Below are 17,653 nucleotides of genomic sequence, written 5' to 3' on the forward strand. Positions count from 1 at the left end.
GCATCACTTCGTCTTGAATTGTCCATGAAGGAATTCACTACACTGAAGCAAACCTAGAAATAAATACTTATTAAAGAGTAGTACAATATAAGAGTGTATTTAACAAAATATAAGTACTGTTAATAAATAGAACAATTTGGGAAAATGGTAAAATACCAAAAAGAATTAAGGATACCAAAAAAAGGAGATCAGTGACATACGCAGGGTGTACTTTTGGCTGAGGGGGCGGAGCCAAAAGTACACCCTGCGTATGTCACTGATCACATGACCTCAATCAATTATCCTTTTCTAGGCAACACAGAAGGGGGGGGGGACTTTTTTCTTATTTCCACACAACAGCTCTAAGGTGTATTAAAGACATAGTTCAATATTGAAAATGAGTGGTCTTCCCCTTTAACTGAATGCTAGGATAGAGAAAACATAGCTAAACAGTACACAATAAAATGATAGGACCCTCCCCCCCATCACTATGTGTGATGGGGGCCCAGTCAATTTAAGCACCTGCCAGACAGTCAGCTGTTCCGTCTCATAGACAGACCTCAAGTTGGCCAGTTTACCCTGAAAAAGTAAGCTGGAGCTGGATGGGGATTAAGCTTGCATCATTTTGCAGCAGTTACACCAGGAGATACAGCTGCACGTTATGCTGTGCCTTTCGGTGCAGACGGTTATGTCAAACTTCAACATCGTTGTTGGTCCTGATGGCACGTTTGCAAATGCTCCAATGCTCTGGCTTCCACCTGGAAGCGAATAGATGCCATAATCCACCGGCCATCAGTTCAGTTGTTGCGCTCTTATATTGTACGTTGAAACTCTGTATTTTGACCTCAGTACTATTTTGGCAAATAAACTCTTATGTTGTACTTTTGACCTCTTGCTGTGTTGTGTTTGGGGGTTTAAAGAACAATGGGTTTCATATCACTTAGCAACAACAAAGCAGCATGCTATGTAAAGTTAAAAAACACTCATGGACAGAATCCCAATTCAGTTTCCCACTCGTCCAGGCCCAGTATTTCCACCCCTAATTAAGTGCCCACTCGTCCAGGTGCCCACATGTCCCTAGTGCCCACTCGTCCTAGTGCCCAGTTATCCCGGTGTTCCACCTCTCCACTCGTCCAGGTGCCCTGTCATCCCAAAAATATGGTGCTCAGATGTCCCTAGTGCCCACCTGTCTTTCAGCCAATCAATTCAAATTAGCTAAACAGCTCTGAGCCAACTCACTTGGATTATTTGGCTCCAGATGAAAACAGTTATGAGCCAAACAGACCACAGAGTTTCCACATCCACGCTTCAAAAATACGAAAATATGAAACTATGTTCATACAATCAAAGTTATACATGATAATTCAAAATGTTGAATGCATTTCTGCTTCTTTCTTTTTTTATCACAGTGGAGCAAGGTCTGTATTTATGTGGTACTAAATGAACCCACCAGGAGGCTCTATGGTGTAGCTCAACTGTAGGCCTACTCCTCTGGTACCATGCATGGAATAAAAAGGACATTTGGTATCTACATATATGGACCTACGTCACCTACCTGATCCATATCGGCTAATAGGCTACGTAGATTATAGTGCTTGCTATTTGCATTTTGTTTTCATGGTGTGCGTGTGTGAGTGCGTGCGTGTATAATATAATATGGGGATTGGGGGAATTATAACGGGATTGGGTAGTGGAGGATTACAGTGTACTGTAGATCTAAAACGTCACCACTAGGTGGCTGTAGTGTATCACAAACACCCCCATGAGTCAGCCTCTATGCACTTAGTGGCTCCAAAATGCTTATCCTTGCCTATAAAGCTCTCAATGGTCATGGTCAGGCACCACTGTACTGTATCTTAAAGAGCTCATTGTGCCTAATAAGTCTGCTAGAACAGTGGTTCTCAACCTTTTTAGGCCGTGACCCCCCCGATAGGTATAAAACTATGTATTTTGTCGACAATATTGATATGCCATTGTATCCTATTTTAGTGTGCCATCTCTGCCTAACTCAAGTTTGCCTACCAATCCTATGATTTTATTAAGTTCAAGGTGGTCTGGAACTAATCCTAGTATTAGTTCTCTCCTTTCCGCTAGAGACTGCATGTGTTTTGAGTTGCACAGCGCACAGGCCCAGCCGAGGTTACTGATTATCTCTGGAGGAATACAATAACAGCTCATTGGAGTTAACTTGACCATATGACAAAGCCACAACACCTCCAGCGATGCCGGTCAGAGCCAAGGTCTCGCCAAAGTCTCAACCTACGAGCAAGGCTCCTCATGGCCAGATGTCATCGTCAGAGCTGATAACAACTTCATTTGTGTATAACTGTTGTGATCATTGACTGTTTAGGGAGAGAGATATTTTTGCTGTACGGTGCCTCGTGGATTGATTATTTCTCTTAATACAATGTCAACCTTTTAATTTGAGAACCGGCCTGTGTCTGTCTTTGATTTAATCTCATCCTTTTTACACTGGGTTTTCAGCTGTTTAACTACAAATAGTTTTAATTAAAATAGAGCAGGATTTACGACCCTTATCAGCTCTTTTGGATGGAGCCCAGGTAGGTAATTTCATCCTTTCTTTTGATAATGTCATCAAAAGAAAGGATGAAATTACCTACCTGGGCTCCATCTTGGAGGCAAACCTCTCTGGTAACAAAAACGCTGAAAAAGTGATCAAAAATGTCAACCAAACAACACGCTATTTGTGGAGGATTGATCGTCTAGTCAGTAAGAATACTCTGAAGATTCTTGCAGGGGCCCTCATTCAAGGTCATTATGATTATGCATGCACTTCATGGTATCACAACACCTCCAAGGCCTTAAAAACAAGGCTCCAAACATCCAAAAACAAACTTGTAAGGCTACTTCTTGGCCTCAATCACAAAGCCCATCTAACCCCTGCTCATTTTGCTAGGATTGGATGGCTTAGGGTTGAGGACAGAGTACAGCAACTTGCTATGGGCCTGGTCTTCAAGATACACCACAACATTGGGATCCCCCTGTATTTGTCAAAATACTTCCAAAATGTTAATGAAGTCCATGATCATAACACCAGAGGCAGCTCCACAAATCATGTTCAACCCAGATTTGGCTCAACTAAGGGAATGAACTCTCATGCTATTCATCAAAAATGTGGAATGCCCTACCAAAAGGAGTAAAGGAGTGTAAAACACTTTCAAAACTGCCCTAAAGATACACCTTCAGGAGGCTGCAATTCGAAAATGGCCCTGTCTAAGTCTTAACCTAACCCCCCCTACCCCCCCCCCCCTCCCTTCATTTTCCTCTTTTGTATATATTTTTTTTTGGGCGGTGAAACCGCCCCTATAAGTGAGGTTTGGATATTTGTACAACAAATCCTGCGCCTTGATTGGCCAAAAATGTACAAAAATTGACCCCGCCTAACCCTGCACCGTGATTGGCCAATCACAGTCTATTCAGGACTGTGATTGGCCAGTGTCACATGACACATGTGCATAGCCCTATATAAGAAACCATAACTTTAAAAAACCCATACATTTGTTTTTTTTAAGTTATGGTTTCTTCCATCATAAAGAGTGTTTCAATAAATGTATTTATTTTTTGTACATGATTGGTTGACTCCATTCAGTATTGTGATTAGCTAGCAAGACACCGCCCACTTCACACAGGGTGTGATTTTTTTCTCTCTTCATACCAGTAACCTGAAAGCTGATTGTATAACATTCTGCATAGTAGTGCGTATATCTATCTGCCTCTTATATGTCATCATGATTTGTGTGCATGGGGTTCTCATCTTAAACAAGCTTAGTGCTTAATGAGAGTTCCAGTTTAGTAGACCTTGTATTGTGAATTTGTACTTCCATGTACTGTTATGTACTGTCATGTACTATTCTCATGTCTTACTAAATAAACTACATCAATCAATCAATTTTATCTTCTTTATCACCCCCAAAATAATCTTCTGGAACCTTCTCCCAGTTTTGGTCCACGAGGTATACCCACTTTCAATGATTAAGACTAGATTTTAAAAAAAAACGTTCTTTTTGATAAAGCCAACAGTTAGGGCTACAATAGCTTTATATTGCTGGGGACTATCTACGGCTCAGCCCCCCCCCCCCGTCCCCTCCCTCCCTCCGTCCCCTCCCTCCCTCTCTCTCTCTCTCTCTCTCTCTCTCTCTCTCTCTCTCTCTCTCTCTCTCTCTCTTTCCACCCCGGACTCTCTCATTTCCCAGTGTTTGGCCCAGGTGAATGTGATTTTGAGGTTAGGTTTAGGCATAGCTTTTGTGAGGTTATAGGCATAGTGTTTACTGTGTTTGTGATGTTAGGGTTAAGATTAGGTTTAGGCTTAGTTTTTGTGAAGTTAAAGGTTAGGGTTTGGCGCCACCTGGGTGACACACCAATGGAAGAGGGAGTCGCGCTTTCCACCCTCTCTCCCCCATCTCCTCCTCCTGTCCATCTTGATCCTCTCTTCTTCTCTTCCCCTTGATTGTTTGGTTCATATCCCATCAGTGCACGCATTTAGCATTATATTGATCCATGTTCCAGTAACTGTCTGTGATTACCAAAATGCTGACCGTGTTGATGATAACATCTAATCAATAAGATCCATAACTCCTGGTACCTGTATGAGGGCCCCTGACAGCACAGTCCCATTACAATCACCCTCTATGTTACCAGTGTGTGGTGATTAGACAGTCCCTGTACAGGATACACTGACCCAGTGGTGGAAAAAGTACTCAAATGTTTTACTTAAGTAAAAGTATCGATACTGCAATGTAGAAGTACTCTGTTACAAGTAAAAGTCAGGAATTCAAAATTGACTTGAGTAAAAGTACAAAAGTATTGGTATCAAAAAGTACTTAAGTAAAAGTACTAAATGTTTGAAAATAGCAGATCTACAAGATGCGACGCGTTGTGAGCTTGTAGATCGGCTATTTTCAAATAGCCTAGGTATAAAACAGCGCTGAAGTGGTTAATGTATATGTTTTATAATGTAATAATTTATATCTACAAAGTAACTAGTAACTAAAGTTTTCCAATAATTAGTGGAGTAAGTAAAAGTACTGAAAATTGGAAATACTCCAGTAAAGAAAAAAATGCCTCAAAATTGTACTTAAGTACAGTACTTGAGTACAAGTACTTAGTTACTTTACACCACTGCACTGACCGACAGCTTGAGCTGCCCTGGCATTAAGTCAAATTTAACAACGTGCTATTAATCCAAACCACAATGTTAGAACGTGTGGATTATAGCTTTAAACCACTTTCATTGCTAACACGGCCCATGAATCATTGTTGACTCAAATGATACATACTGTACTGCAGGGCACAGCGTATGTGTATTAATTCATGGTTTTTACGCTGATGCTCATTGCTCAATGCTCACACACTGAAACTGTGCATGCCCCCACTTGCTTCAGCCGTGAGGGAGTAGAATACCCATTAAGAGTTTCAGTATACTGTAGCATGCGCATACTTTCACTCAGCCGGAATCCTAAGTGAAGCCACAATGATCTGCTTTCTTTGATGCCATTTGTTGGCTTATGCTTATTCTTAACTCGTATTAGTATTACTTTCTGGTTTCTTTGATTTTAATCCAAAATGTTCAAACCTGGGTTTTCTTTTTCTCTAACTGTTAACAAAAGAATGAAAAGAAAAGTGCCTTCTGATGATGGCATCTAGATCTCCTGTTAAACAATATGTTTTTGTTGCACTGAGTCAAATTAAAGCTCAAACTGTGAGTAGACAGTCTGTTTAATATGAATCTAAATCGATATCTGTATTCCCAGACCTCCCCACCCATTTACTAACAGACATACTGTTTTACTATACTGATATCATTATGTTCATGATATACTACTGTATACTGTTGCTTCAATATTGATTTTGTGATGTTATTCCTGGATCTGCTGTATCTTACAGTACATTTTCTAACTCTGTATCTGTAACTTAACTGCTGTGCTGCCTCTGGCAACTGAATTCCTCTCGCGGGATCAATGAAGATCTATCTATCTATTTAATTCGACTTAAATCAGTCGAAATCGCCTGCAGGTCATGATGAGCATGTTGTGCATGGGAACTGGTTCCAACTGGACGTATCCTGATCCATTTCTGATTAGCTCATCATCTCTGAACTATGCTGCATCCTGGGTGGCCTGTTAAACATTGACTTTAGCACTGAGTTATCACAGTGTGGCAATTTTCTATTTAAAAGAGTTTCCCTGCATTCTTTGCCTTTATTGTGATACTGGTGCTGGTTCTGGTAGGCCTCCTACTGTGGGTTGCATGAAGGGCCAGCATTGGTTTCATACAGTATGAACTAGGAAGAGTTCGTCTGTCTGTCTGTCTGTCTGTCTGTCTGTCTGTCTGTCTGTCTGTCTGTCTGTCTGTCTGTCTGTCTGTCTGTCTGTCTGTCTGTCTGTCTGTCTGTCTGTCTGTCTGTCTGTCTGTCTGTCTGTCTGTCTGTCTGTCTGTCTGTCTGTCTGTCTGTCTGTCTGTCTGTCTGTCTGCCCCACTCACCTATAACCAACAAGGAGAGACTTGAACTAAGATGAACTGTAATGAACGCACCTGGCACTGTTATCAATGCTAAAGTTCAGCTACAAAATGAGGAAGTGTCATAAGTTCCTGAATAAGATTGTCATTCTGAATGACAGTATGTCTTCACACTTGCACGACTTATGTGTTTTGTTAAAATAGTAAGTAAGTAACTATAGTTATAGTTGTAGCACACACACGCACATGCACACGCACACACACACACACACACACACACACACACACACACACACACACACACACACACACACACACACACACACACACACACACACACACACACACACACACACACACACACACACACACACACGCACACACGCACACACTTGTGCTTTACTACATAGCTATAAATGGATATACAGGGTATGTTATTTGTATGTCATTGTTGATGTATGCTATTTATATTTAAATATTTGCTATTTAAAGTTATTCTGAACGCATGTTTGTATTTTATCATATTATACATTGTACTGTATATTCCTTTATCCACAATGTTGAAGAAGCTGTAAGCAGACAGATTTGATTGCCTGCAATGTTGCAACAGCTGTAAACATGTGACAATAGAACCTTGGTCAAAACAAAACAACCTTGATCCAGAAATGATTTGTAGATTTGACGTCAGCATGAGTAAACATTAATCTGCAGAAAGGCTTCGGATGAAGGAAGGGAATTTCCAATCTTTCACATTATCTGCCAATATGAACATTCAAATAATCCCTTTAAACTGAACTCTAACTGGACAGATTGACGTTTCATGACTTTAAATCACCCTGCACGTTAACCATTTGAACACTAGCATACCTATTTTGAACATGCGCCAAAAATGGCAGATAAGCTCACAATGCATTGCAGTTGCAAGGCCTTAAGTGAGCTTGTACAGTAGGTCGACTATTTTGGTGGGGATGTGGCAAGTTGTATTTTCTCTATTCATTGTATATAGCAAGTGTGTGTGTGTGTGTGTGTGTGTGTGTGTGTGTGTGTGTGTGTGTGTGTGTGTGTTTGCATGTGCGTGTGTGCACACGTGTCGTGTAAGGCAGTGGTTCTCAACCTTCTCAAGCCGCGACCCCCCAAAATGATAATATTTGAACAGGGGACCCTCCACCCTGACAAGCACTTGGAATTGTAGGAGTTGAGGTTTGACAGCTTAGACTTTTTACAGGGGCAAGTTACAAATTGCAGATATCTGTAGGTGCTCTTTTAGGGTGGTTTTGAAGGAAAAGAGTGAAGGAGGACAAAATGGAGCAGGAGAGATGGAGAAAGAGAGATAAAGAGAGAGACAGACAGAGAGAGAGAGTGAGACAGCCAGTAAGTGAAAGGTGAGATTGGAATCATTGGCCCTGGAGCCGTAGTGTTTGTTCTGCAGGTCCAAACTAGCTGCAGACCCTCCAAGACCTGGCATGTACACACAGGCTGGCACACGCGCACACACACACACACGCACACACGCACACACACACACACACACACACACACACACACACACACACACACACACACACACACACACACACACACACACACACACACACACACACACACACACACACACACACACACACACACACACACACACACACACACACACACACACACGCTTACCCTGGCGGCCCCTCTCCTCTAACTACTCCATCGCATTCCTTAATTACGTTTTACGACTTAACAGGTGTAGCTTAAACCTTACTCTTCACTCTCTCACACGCATGCACGAACACACGCATGCACAGCCACACACTCACCACCGTATCATGTCCACGGAGAGGTCAGAGTCACGGTCAGCTCAGGTCACAGCTTGAAGGATGTGAGGTACGTATAAGGGACACAGAATAGGGTTCAAGTGTGATGGATTGTACCATGCACTGCCATGTTGTCAGTGTCGCTTTTAGCACGGGTCACGTACTGCATGACCGTTCAGCATGGAATGGCATGAGAATGCGGTTGCGGTGATAGTGCTACATGTGCATGTACATTATCAATGTACAGTCAGTGCTGCATGTGGACGTATCACCACACTGGGAGAAAGTGTTTTTGTTGTCATACGGGATTTTACATGACTATGGTACACACACAAGGGCTGATCAAAATAAGACTTTATCTAGCAAAGATGGCACTGGCTCTGCTGAAGGCAGTGCTTCTGGTGATCAAACGGCCAATCAGGCCTTTTATAAAGAGGCCTTATTTTGCAGCATAGAATTCAGTTTGGTGCTCAAGTGAGCACAATAGGGCATCAAAGATCAGTGGTGCACTAGAAGACTTTGGGAAAAAGACCAAACTGCAAAAAGGGCAAGTAAAAATGCCCATATGTTTCTACCTAGCCGGTATTCATCAGGGCATAGGCCAGGTAGAAAACATGTTGGCGTTTTTACTCTTTTTTGCAGTTAGGTCTTGGTTTGATGGAAAGTTATAGTTCAGAGAAATCACTGCAAGCTGTGGCAAAATGGTCATTGTTTCTACTGCCTTCTGGTGCCTTCTGTTTCTGATGCCACACCCTCTATTCACATCTACTTACCCCATGTATGTCTTTTAAAAATATATATAATTTTTCTTTTTTTCTTTTTTTTTCAGAAGGTGTTTTTTTGAAGGTGTGGACTACTCTACAAAGGCAGCTGGACGATCTGTGTGGAGGAGAGAGATAAGGGGCTCTATCCTTAAATGCTAGTGAAAGCCCACACACAGATATGATCTCCAGTGAAAAGCCTGCCCCAGAGGTGGAAACAGACAAGCCAGTTAAGCCTGAACAATGGCTCTGTCTCTTCATTAACTGCATAGACCATATTTTGGGCATAATAGGCAAACATAATAGGCAAACATTAGGTGAGAATTGGCGAACCTTCAGCGATAATATAGCAGATCTACATGCTGCTTGTAGATGGGCAGTTTTTGGTGAAGAGATTTGATGTAGAGGGAAAAAAGGTAGACAGCCCTACGTTACCTAAATACTTTGTTGTGTAGTGAACCCCAGTCAATTAAGTATTAATTATAGTGTAAGTGAAGTGGTTAAAACACACTGATGTTAGCCTCGTATGCTCCAGTGAATATCTCATGACACCGCATCTCATCTCCAGCTTCCACATTAAAATCGTTTGAAAGCGTTTTTGCATCAGCTGTCTACATGAGGCCATATGCTTTGCATCGGTCACTGCACACATTCAAACTCTCGCAGCAGACGTCTAGCTAGTACAGTCACACAGTGAACAGAAGAGAACTTCAAACGGTTCTGCATGAAAACATACAGCTCCATATTGTCTGGACTATTACTTATGGCGGCTCTCAGCATAACAATGGACAACACCACACAGTAAGTAATGCACATCCTTATCCTCACTGTTCAGCTGTTCTCTCTGCTATACAACAAGGACTTATTGAATAGTTGAAATACCAGCATAAACATTACTTTACACTAATCAATTGATTGACATGCACAGATGTTCTGAAGCTGCATAACCATACAAGTTGAGAGGAGTCTGTGTGGAGATTAAGATGCTGGGGTGTTGCTGTGCGTTGGTGGCCAGTCAACCTCTAAGTAGATGCAGGTGCTTCCCTCTTAAACCACTGAAAGACAGCAGAGGGAAGTTTCTGTCTCGGTGCCGGATGAAGAGACCCCGAATTTAGACTCCAGATTTCTGCAGCTGTGTTCTCAATGCTAATTTGGTGCCGTGGCTGTGGCCTGGCACTGAGGATGTACAGACAGTACAGTACAGGGTTTGTACATACGTTTTATTATGTAGTAAAGTACTGTGCAATATGCATCGAGTTACATCACTTACATTTGTGTTCTCTGATTTGTTTGTTTGAAGTGAAATGTGTTATGAGGGCTGCTCAGAATTACTCTTCCAATCTTGGTTTCAAGACATCTATAGTCATAAAGGGAATCTGGTTTATTCCCCATAAAGGCATTATGGAATTGGCTTGTTGTAATACAGTACATAGATTAGGTTTTACACCACCTACACGTGCAAATAAAGCACCTAGACTTAGTTTTACAAAGTGCATTTGTTTATACAGTAAATACTGCAGATTAAGTGGGAAGAAATTAAGTGAATAATCAATTATTTTAAACATAATATTGTAATTTATTTTTATTTCACCATCAGTTTATGGTTTAAATTAATTGCATTGTTTAACGATTAATTTAAAAAATCTACATAAATCATTATGAAAATAATCTTTAATTGCAGCCCTAGATGCATAATATGGTCAAATTGTCATAAGGATACATCATTTAAGAACTAAACTCTGCATTATTTCACTTAATTTCTACAGGATCATGAGCTAATTCATGTGCAAAACATGTAGAATCTGACATAGTCCAAATGTAACCAGGGAGCCAATAAACTTATGAGCTTAGGTTATTTGTCCAACCTGGAACTGGACCGTTTTTAATGAATGCTGACTCTGCTAATTGGCCCAATATTTATTAGAATTAAATCTATTAAGCATGGCATCTCTGAGGAGCCCTGTGAGTGCACGGCCTCTTGAATCATGTTGACCTTTCACCTTTAAATGTCTCTTACTTATTGTAAGTCGCTTTGGATAAAAGCGTCTGCTAAATGAATTACTGCTAAATGACTGTAATGTAATGTAATGTAATGTCTCCTGTGCTCACAGCCATATGCTCTACACCCGAGGACTACTCTGGCAGCAATACATTCTCTATATTTCGCTTCACTCAAAAAAGAAAGAAAAAAAACACCCACACCAGTAGGGGCAAATCCTGTTGTACCAACAATTCTTGTCTCTCCATTCCTGAGATATGACAGATCATATACTTTTGACCTTGACATTCAGGCTTTGATCTTTTTAACCCCAAAGTGAATCTTCAATATAGCCTACTTGTGGCTATATTCCCACAAGGTTAATTAAAATCTGCCCATCCATTCTCTAATTATATTTTGTTAACAAACCAATAGACACACACACAGGACCGATTACAATACCTCAACAGGCTGGTTACAACGGGTTGCCTGTGTTTTTAAACTTGATATACATACAAATGAAGACTTTTTACTGTTGGAAGAGATACTTTTTTGAAGAGACAGATGACAGATGATGAAGTGAAACCACTGACTGGAGTCAGATACACTCAGTCTTCCTGTTGTTTTGGACTGACCCAGCCACCATGCTTTTAAAGATAATTTAAACACATTTACTCATTACAGTGGAGAAAGCCGAGGGTTGTGAGGTGAGGGGGGGGGGGGGGTGGCACAAGTGAACACAGGTGTTGAAACAGATTTAGATTCTCTGTTCTGATTCTGAGTTGAACCATGCGTGTGTGTTTGTGTGTGTATACTAGTATAAACCACTGATTAAAGTGTTATGTCAAACCATGGTGAGATTTACTTCCATGGTGGTGCTTCGAGTAGCATGGTGGGATATATATATATATGTACATACAGGTAGGACTGTGTGTGTGTGTGTGTGTGTGTGTGTGTGTGTGTGTGTGTGTGTGTGTGTGTGTGTGTGTGTGTGTGTGTGTGTGTGTGGGGGGGGGGGGGGGGGGGGGTGCGCGTGCGTGCATGTGTAGTGGCGTTTTTGGAAACATGGTGAGGGAGTTTTGTGGTTAGGTTCAAGCGGTGACATCACTGGAGGTTTGGTGACTTTGAGAGGTTAAAAAGCATCAGTCCACCTGCCACTCTGATTTCATTTGACTCAAACTATAAGTTCAGAATCCAGATCACCATAGCATCACCCAATACCAAAGAAGACCTGTGTGTGAGAGAAGGTGCACAGTATGCACTGGGACAAATGTAAGTACACTGAACCTGAACTTTGTTGTCTCGTTTAAATAATGATTTTTCTTTTTTTATATACAAGTTTATTTTATATTTTGTATACAAGTTTATATTTTTTACGTTGTCCAAATCCTTGTTGTTATTGTCCTCTGAGTCAAGTGAAATTCAAACTCTTTAATAATTCTCGAATGAAAATGAAAACGGTTTCCTGTTTGTCATATCTATGTATGAATGTAATTTTCTTTTCTTTTTGGCAAATACCAGATGCTCTGAGAATAGAAGAAATTACAACAGAATAGAATAGATTGAATCAGAATTGGATATAACTGAGCTGAACGGAATTTCATATAGTATAATTAAATAGAATAGAATAGAATATATTCTAATCTGTGATGGAACAGGATAGAATGTGGTATCAGATCCACCACTACAAAGAAAGATGAAGGTTATAACTTATAATACATCCACATTAGGGGATTAGCTGGTGCCTTGTGTCTGTTTTATGAAGCTCATTGTGTAATTTATACTTCATTGTATGATTGGTGATACATTGGTGCTGCATGCCGATAGCCAATCTACAAGCTCACAATGCGTTGCACTGTGAGATTGTAGATCTGTTATTTCCTGGCACATAACGGTGGCCTGCGTGGTGAATATAAAACAGTGAGTCATCCTTCACTGCCTCCCACTGTGTAGTGTTGCTCATTTCATTGTTCATATCAGACTGTGGGTGTCGGAGGGAATAACTCATACTGTACGTCTGTGTCACTCATTACTTAATAATATACAAAATGTGGAGTGAAAGTCATCAGATTTTTTAATGGGTTGAAGTTTGGTGCAGCTGTAAAATCCTGTGTGTCAATTTTATTCTGAAAGTGAATCTTTTACACCCCTAATGGTCCAATGTTATACTCTAGGAGTTACTGTAAATTGACACTGGATTTGGGATGAATTTTAGTGAAGGCAGACTCTAGATGCGTGTTGTTCTGTGTATGAATATACTGTAATAATACAGGGATCAATAATGCAGTGGCAGTCGAATAGACCAAAGAGAAGACAGACTTTTACTAGAAATAAATGAATGTCCTTAGTTCACATATATTTGTTCACATTATTTTTAAATAATTCAACTTTGAAGGAGAAGTTATACTTTCTTTTGTTTATTGGGACCTATTGGCTACAGTGAAAATACTGTGGAGCTGTTTCATTAGTCTTTTGGAAAGAGGAAGGGAAGGCATAATTTAGCATTGAATCTTGATATGCAAAATGGTACCAGGCCCCACCACTGCAACAGACAGCTGTGGAGCTTCCTCTTTTGCAATGCTTAGGTCTGTGTCAATGTCTGTGCTGTGCTGTGTGTGTGTGTGTGTGTGTGTGTGTGTGTGTGTGTGTGTGTGTGTGTGTGTGTGTGTGTGTGTGTGTGTGTGTGTGTGTGCGTGCGTGCGTGCGTGCGTGCGTGCGTGCGTGCGTGCGTGCGTGCGTGCGTGCGTGCGTGCGTGCGTGCGTGCGTGCGTGCGTGCGTGATTGTGTGATTGTGGGAGTGGGTTATGAAAGAACAAGAGACATTAGAGATGTTTGTGTTTTGTAACTCAATACACAACTCAATACGCACGCACGCACGCACGCACGCACGCACGCACGCACGCACGCACGCACGCACGCACGCGCGCACACACACACACACACACACACACACACACACACACACACACACACACACACACACACACACACACAGTATATATAATATTAAATACAGTAGTTAACATTCCTCTGTTGAAACTATACATCTCACACACACACACACACACACACACACACACACACACACACACACACACACACACACACACACACACACACACACACACACACACACACACACACACACACACACAGACTGTTAGTTTGACGCCACAATCATCAAGCACAATTCATTTAGACAATTTTACAATGTTGTTGGTCAGATACTGGATACAAAAACATTCAAATGTGAAACTATAGACTGGCTAACATTTTACTTTTATGTCACTCTTTTGCACTGTTCTGTTTTAACTGTTTTGAAAGGTGCTTTAAACATTATTATTCATGATATAAATCGTAATAAAAAATATGAATAATGCTATGAAGACTTCGTGAAATGAAGCATGCTATTTTATGAGTCATAGAAATTCTTTGTACTTTGTAGCTGATTTCGCAACCCCTGAGGTCTTTCAGGGCCTTGACTTGGTTGAACAGATCTTCGTAAAAAATACTTCTGAATGAATTATGAATGTGTTAAAACTATGGCTTATAGTATACCCTAAGAGCATGCTGGCTGTCACTGGTCTTGTAAAATGCTGATATAAATCACTAGCAGCGATTAGCACCCCACCCCTGTTTACAGCCCCTTCTTACCAGCAGGCCGTTGGCTGACTGCCTGGCTTCTTTAGAAGGCCTTTATCAGAGGTGTTGGCTGTGTTGACAGACATGTTCCCGTACGCTGAGTTTTCCTTATTGGCTGTGATCCATCTGTCTACATCAGTGCACTGCACACCTCAGAGTGTTCTGATTCTTCACCCAGCTCTGATCAAAAGAACATTTTATTTTGATTTAAGCAGTGGCCGTATGTCACTTAAAGCCGTATCAAGGTACTTTTTTACTGAATAAAACATCATTTTGACCTATCTGTATGGTACAGTCTGTTAATACAATATAACTAACACAACAACAGCGGTGGTTGGGGGTGATCTCCCTGCTCTTCTATTGAGACATTAGACCCTGTGGTCAGGTAGGGCACCTACTGGTTGACAGGTGGTACTGCCTGAAGCTCAAAGGGCAGTACCTCCCTTACTTGAGAGGTAGACTTTTTGTCTCCCGCGTGGGAGACCGGCACAGGGTTTGAATCCCGGGTAGAACAAATTATTACTTGATAAGGATGGCCTGAATAAGCCATTCTCCTGCTGGATGGCCAGTTCCTGATTTAAAGTAATACAATGCAGGTCCACAAATAACGATTTTTAGCAACCTCTGCTGGTCACTACCGTCACTGCATGATATAGCGTTGTCCTGCATTACCCAGAATTCCATTTGCTTTCACCGGAAGACGCAAGCGTTTCAAAAAGCGTTCTTTTAATTGTTTTATACTATCTGCGGATCGTTTCTCTTAGCCAGTGGAGCTTTAGTTACCGTGAGCTGTGTTTTCTTTTGCTGTTGTTTTTCCATCTTCAAATCCTATAATCCTTAAAAACAGCGTGAGATTCCTTTTTGTTATTCGCGCGGTAGTTCCTGGCCAAACAGGAAACCGGTGCAGTAGTTCCTGGCCAAAAAGGAAACCGGTCCGGGTGTGCGCGTGCGTGCGTGCATGGGAGAGAGAGAGAAAGAAAGAGAGAGAGAGAGAGTGTGTTTGTGTGTTTGTGTGTTTGTGTGTGTGTGTGTGTGTGTGTGTGTGTTTTTCCCTTTATTGACAGTGACAGCTTAAACTTAAGATAATTTCCCATGCTGACAAGCTTCCACCAGTGGACATTATTAATAACTGTCTTGCCGAACAGTTTTCAATGATTTGACAAGAACCTTGAGATCAGTTTTTTGTGGATAAATGGAAAAGTTATTGACAGTAGCTGTCAAGATATGTAGAATAGCCTGATCACAGTAGGCAGGAATCGCAGGATGCAGCTAAGCGACGGTTGGGATATACCCTACCTGTCACCGAGTTCCCTGTGGAAAGTCCCTGTGTATCCCAGAGTGGAGCGGTACTTGGACAAGTAGGTTTCCCACGTCATGAAATTCCTGGAAATATTTTGAAATAAGAAAAACAGTTTTCCAGGCCTGGATATTCAGTACATTGGTTTTGTCTAATATTACTGGAAATATGTAACATGGTAGAATGTAGTGCTGCACTGCACGAGCTACGTCAGTGCGGCCTAATGTATACAGGACATCACATAACAAAAATAATAGATCTACAAGCTAACAACACGTTGCACCGTGACACGTTGTTAGCTTGTAGATCTGTTCTTTTAGACACCTGACACCTTCGCTCGATTCTGTCTTGGGGCATTGATAGCACACTGGAGTAAGAGCCTCATAATTTAATATGATTCAAAATGATATGCTTGCTATACGCCTGGAAATGGGGTAGCCTAATATACTTTTAAGTTTTGAAAATTAATTGTTGAAAATATCTGAAAACATTTTAGGTGAGAAATACTTGTGGTGCGCGCCTACCAACACAAGTACCAACAGAAGGTAGTGTAGTACCCAATAGCCTGAGGGAGGGGACCATCGGCTGCACCCTACTTTTCATGATGCATTGTGGGACAAGATGAGTCCAATATAGGGTATCATATTAATCACTAGTATACATTCAGACTACAAAATGGCTAGTGATTTCGGACACAGCCAGAGAGAACAGACAGAGAAAACAAGACAGTGTCTAATAATGGTGTGGCTCCCATGTGGATCTCAGACTTCATGTGGCCAGTCATCTATGACTTATGTAAAAAACATAACATTTTTTGTCAAAAAGTCTCTAAATATGATAGCAGAATCAGCCTCAGGCGCAACAGATTTTGTAGGTCTGTGGTAGGTGGGAAGCAGCTGCATCAGCACAGACATGGAACGTGAAACAGAAGTCCAGTGTAGTACTTGACCTTCACATCTGTCATCATCTTTCAAGAAATTCTCGTAAATCTCCCTCTTCCTTCAGTATCCTGTGCTTCTCCAACAAGTGGTTAATTTTAGCCTGCCTGTGGCTACAAAAAAGGCATTCCTGATGTACGTCCGTGTTGTCCACTTCTGACCTCTGTGCACCTTCATCCACTTGTGACCTCTCTACAGCTTCATCCTGTGGTGCAGCATCACCCACCTGTGACCTATGTGCATGCGGCTAAAGCTGATCAACACCAGCTGGTGATCGCCGGTCTCTGTGGTGTTGCAGGTGCAGTGATGTTCCCTGTGAGAGCTTGCTGTCACCTTGTCCTCTGGTTAAACTGCACAGTATGTGTTGCTTTGACTTGTGTGCCCAGCCCCCAGGTGTAATGAAGATACCCAGTCAGGATGACACTGTAGCATTTGATTGGCTGGTTTGCCTGAGCAAACGCACATATTCTTTATCAGTTATGCTGCCAGCTAGTCAGCGCCAGTGGTATAGGAAGAAACCAACAGTGAACAAGACAGCTTGGAAACCTTATGTTTGCAGAGCTCGGGAACTCAGCGACCTGAGTTCCGTTGTTTTACTTCCAAGCTGGAAACCTGAACGTCAGTTGTGAGAACAGTTATGGCACCTCTGACCTCTGTGCACCTTCATCCACCTGTGACCTCTGTGCAGCTTCATTTAGCAGTGGTGCAGCGTCCCACCTCTGTGCAGCTTCATGCAGAGGTCACAGGTGGGTGACCACCTATGTGCGTATAGTTCACCTACT

General features: G+C 41.6%; 1 protein-coding gene across 1 annotated transcript in view; it reads left to right on the plus strand.

The window, feature by feature from the left end:
- Positions 1-10,957: 10,957 nt before the first annotated feature.
- Positions 10,958-17,653, plus strand: part of pou2af1 (POU class 2 homeobox associating factor 1) — a gene marked incomplete at its 5' end in the record, with an annotated part of 23,949 nt that continues 17,253 nt past the window's right edge. The window contains 3 exons of the mRNA XM_080429196.1: positions 10,958-10,978; positions 17,070-17,186; positions 17,560-17,617. Coding sequence (XP_080285322.1) covers positions 10,958-10,978; positions 17,070-17,186; positions 17,560-17,617 — 196 coding nt within the window. The remainder of the gene's footprint in view (positions 10,979-17,069; positions 17,187-17,559; positions 17,618-17,653) is intronic.

This window comes from Gymnoscopelus braueri, assembly GCF_963280865.1.
Source record: "Gymnoscopelus braueri genome assembly, chromosome: 5".
In the NCBI taxonomy this organism is placed as follows: Eukaryota; Metazoa; Chordata; class Actinopteri; order Myctophiformes; family Myctophidae; genus Gymnoscopelus; species Gymnoscopelus braueri.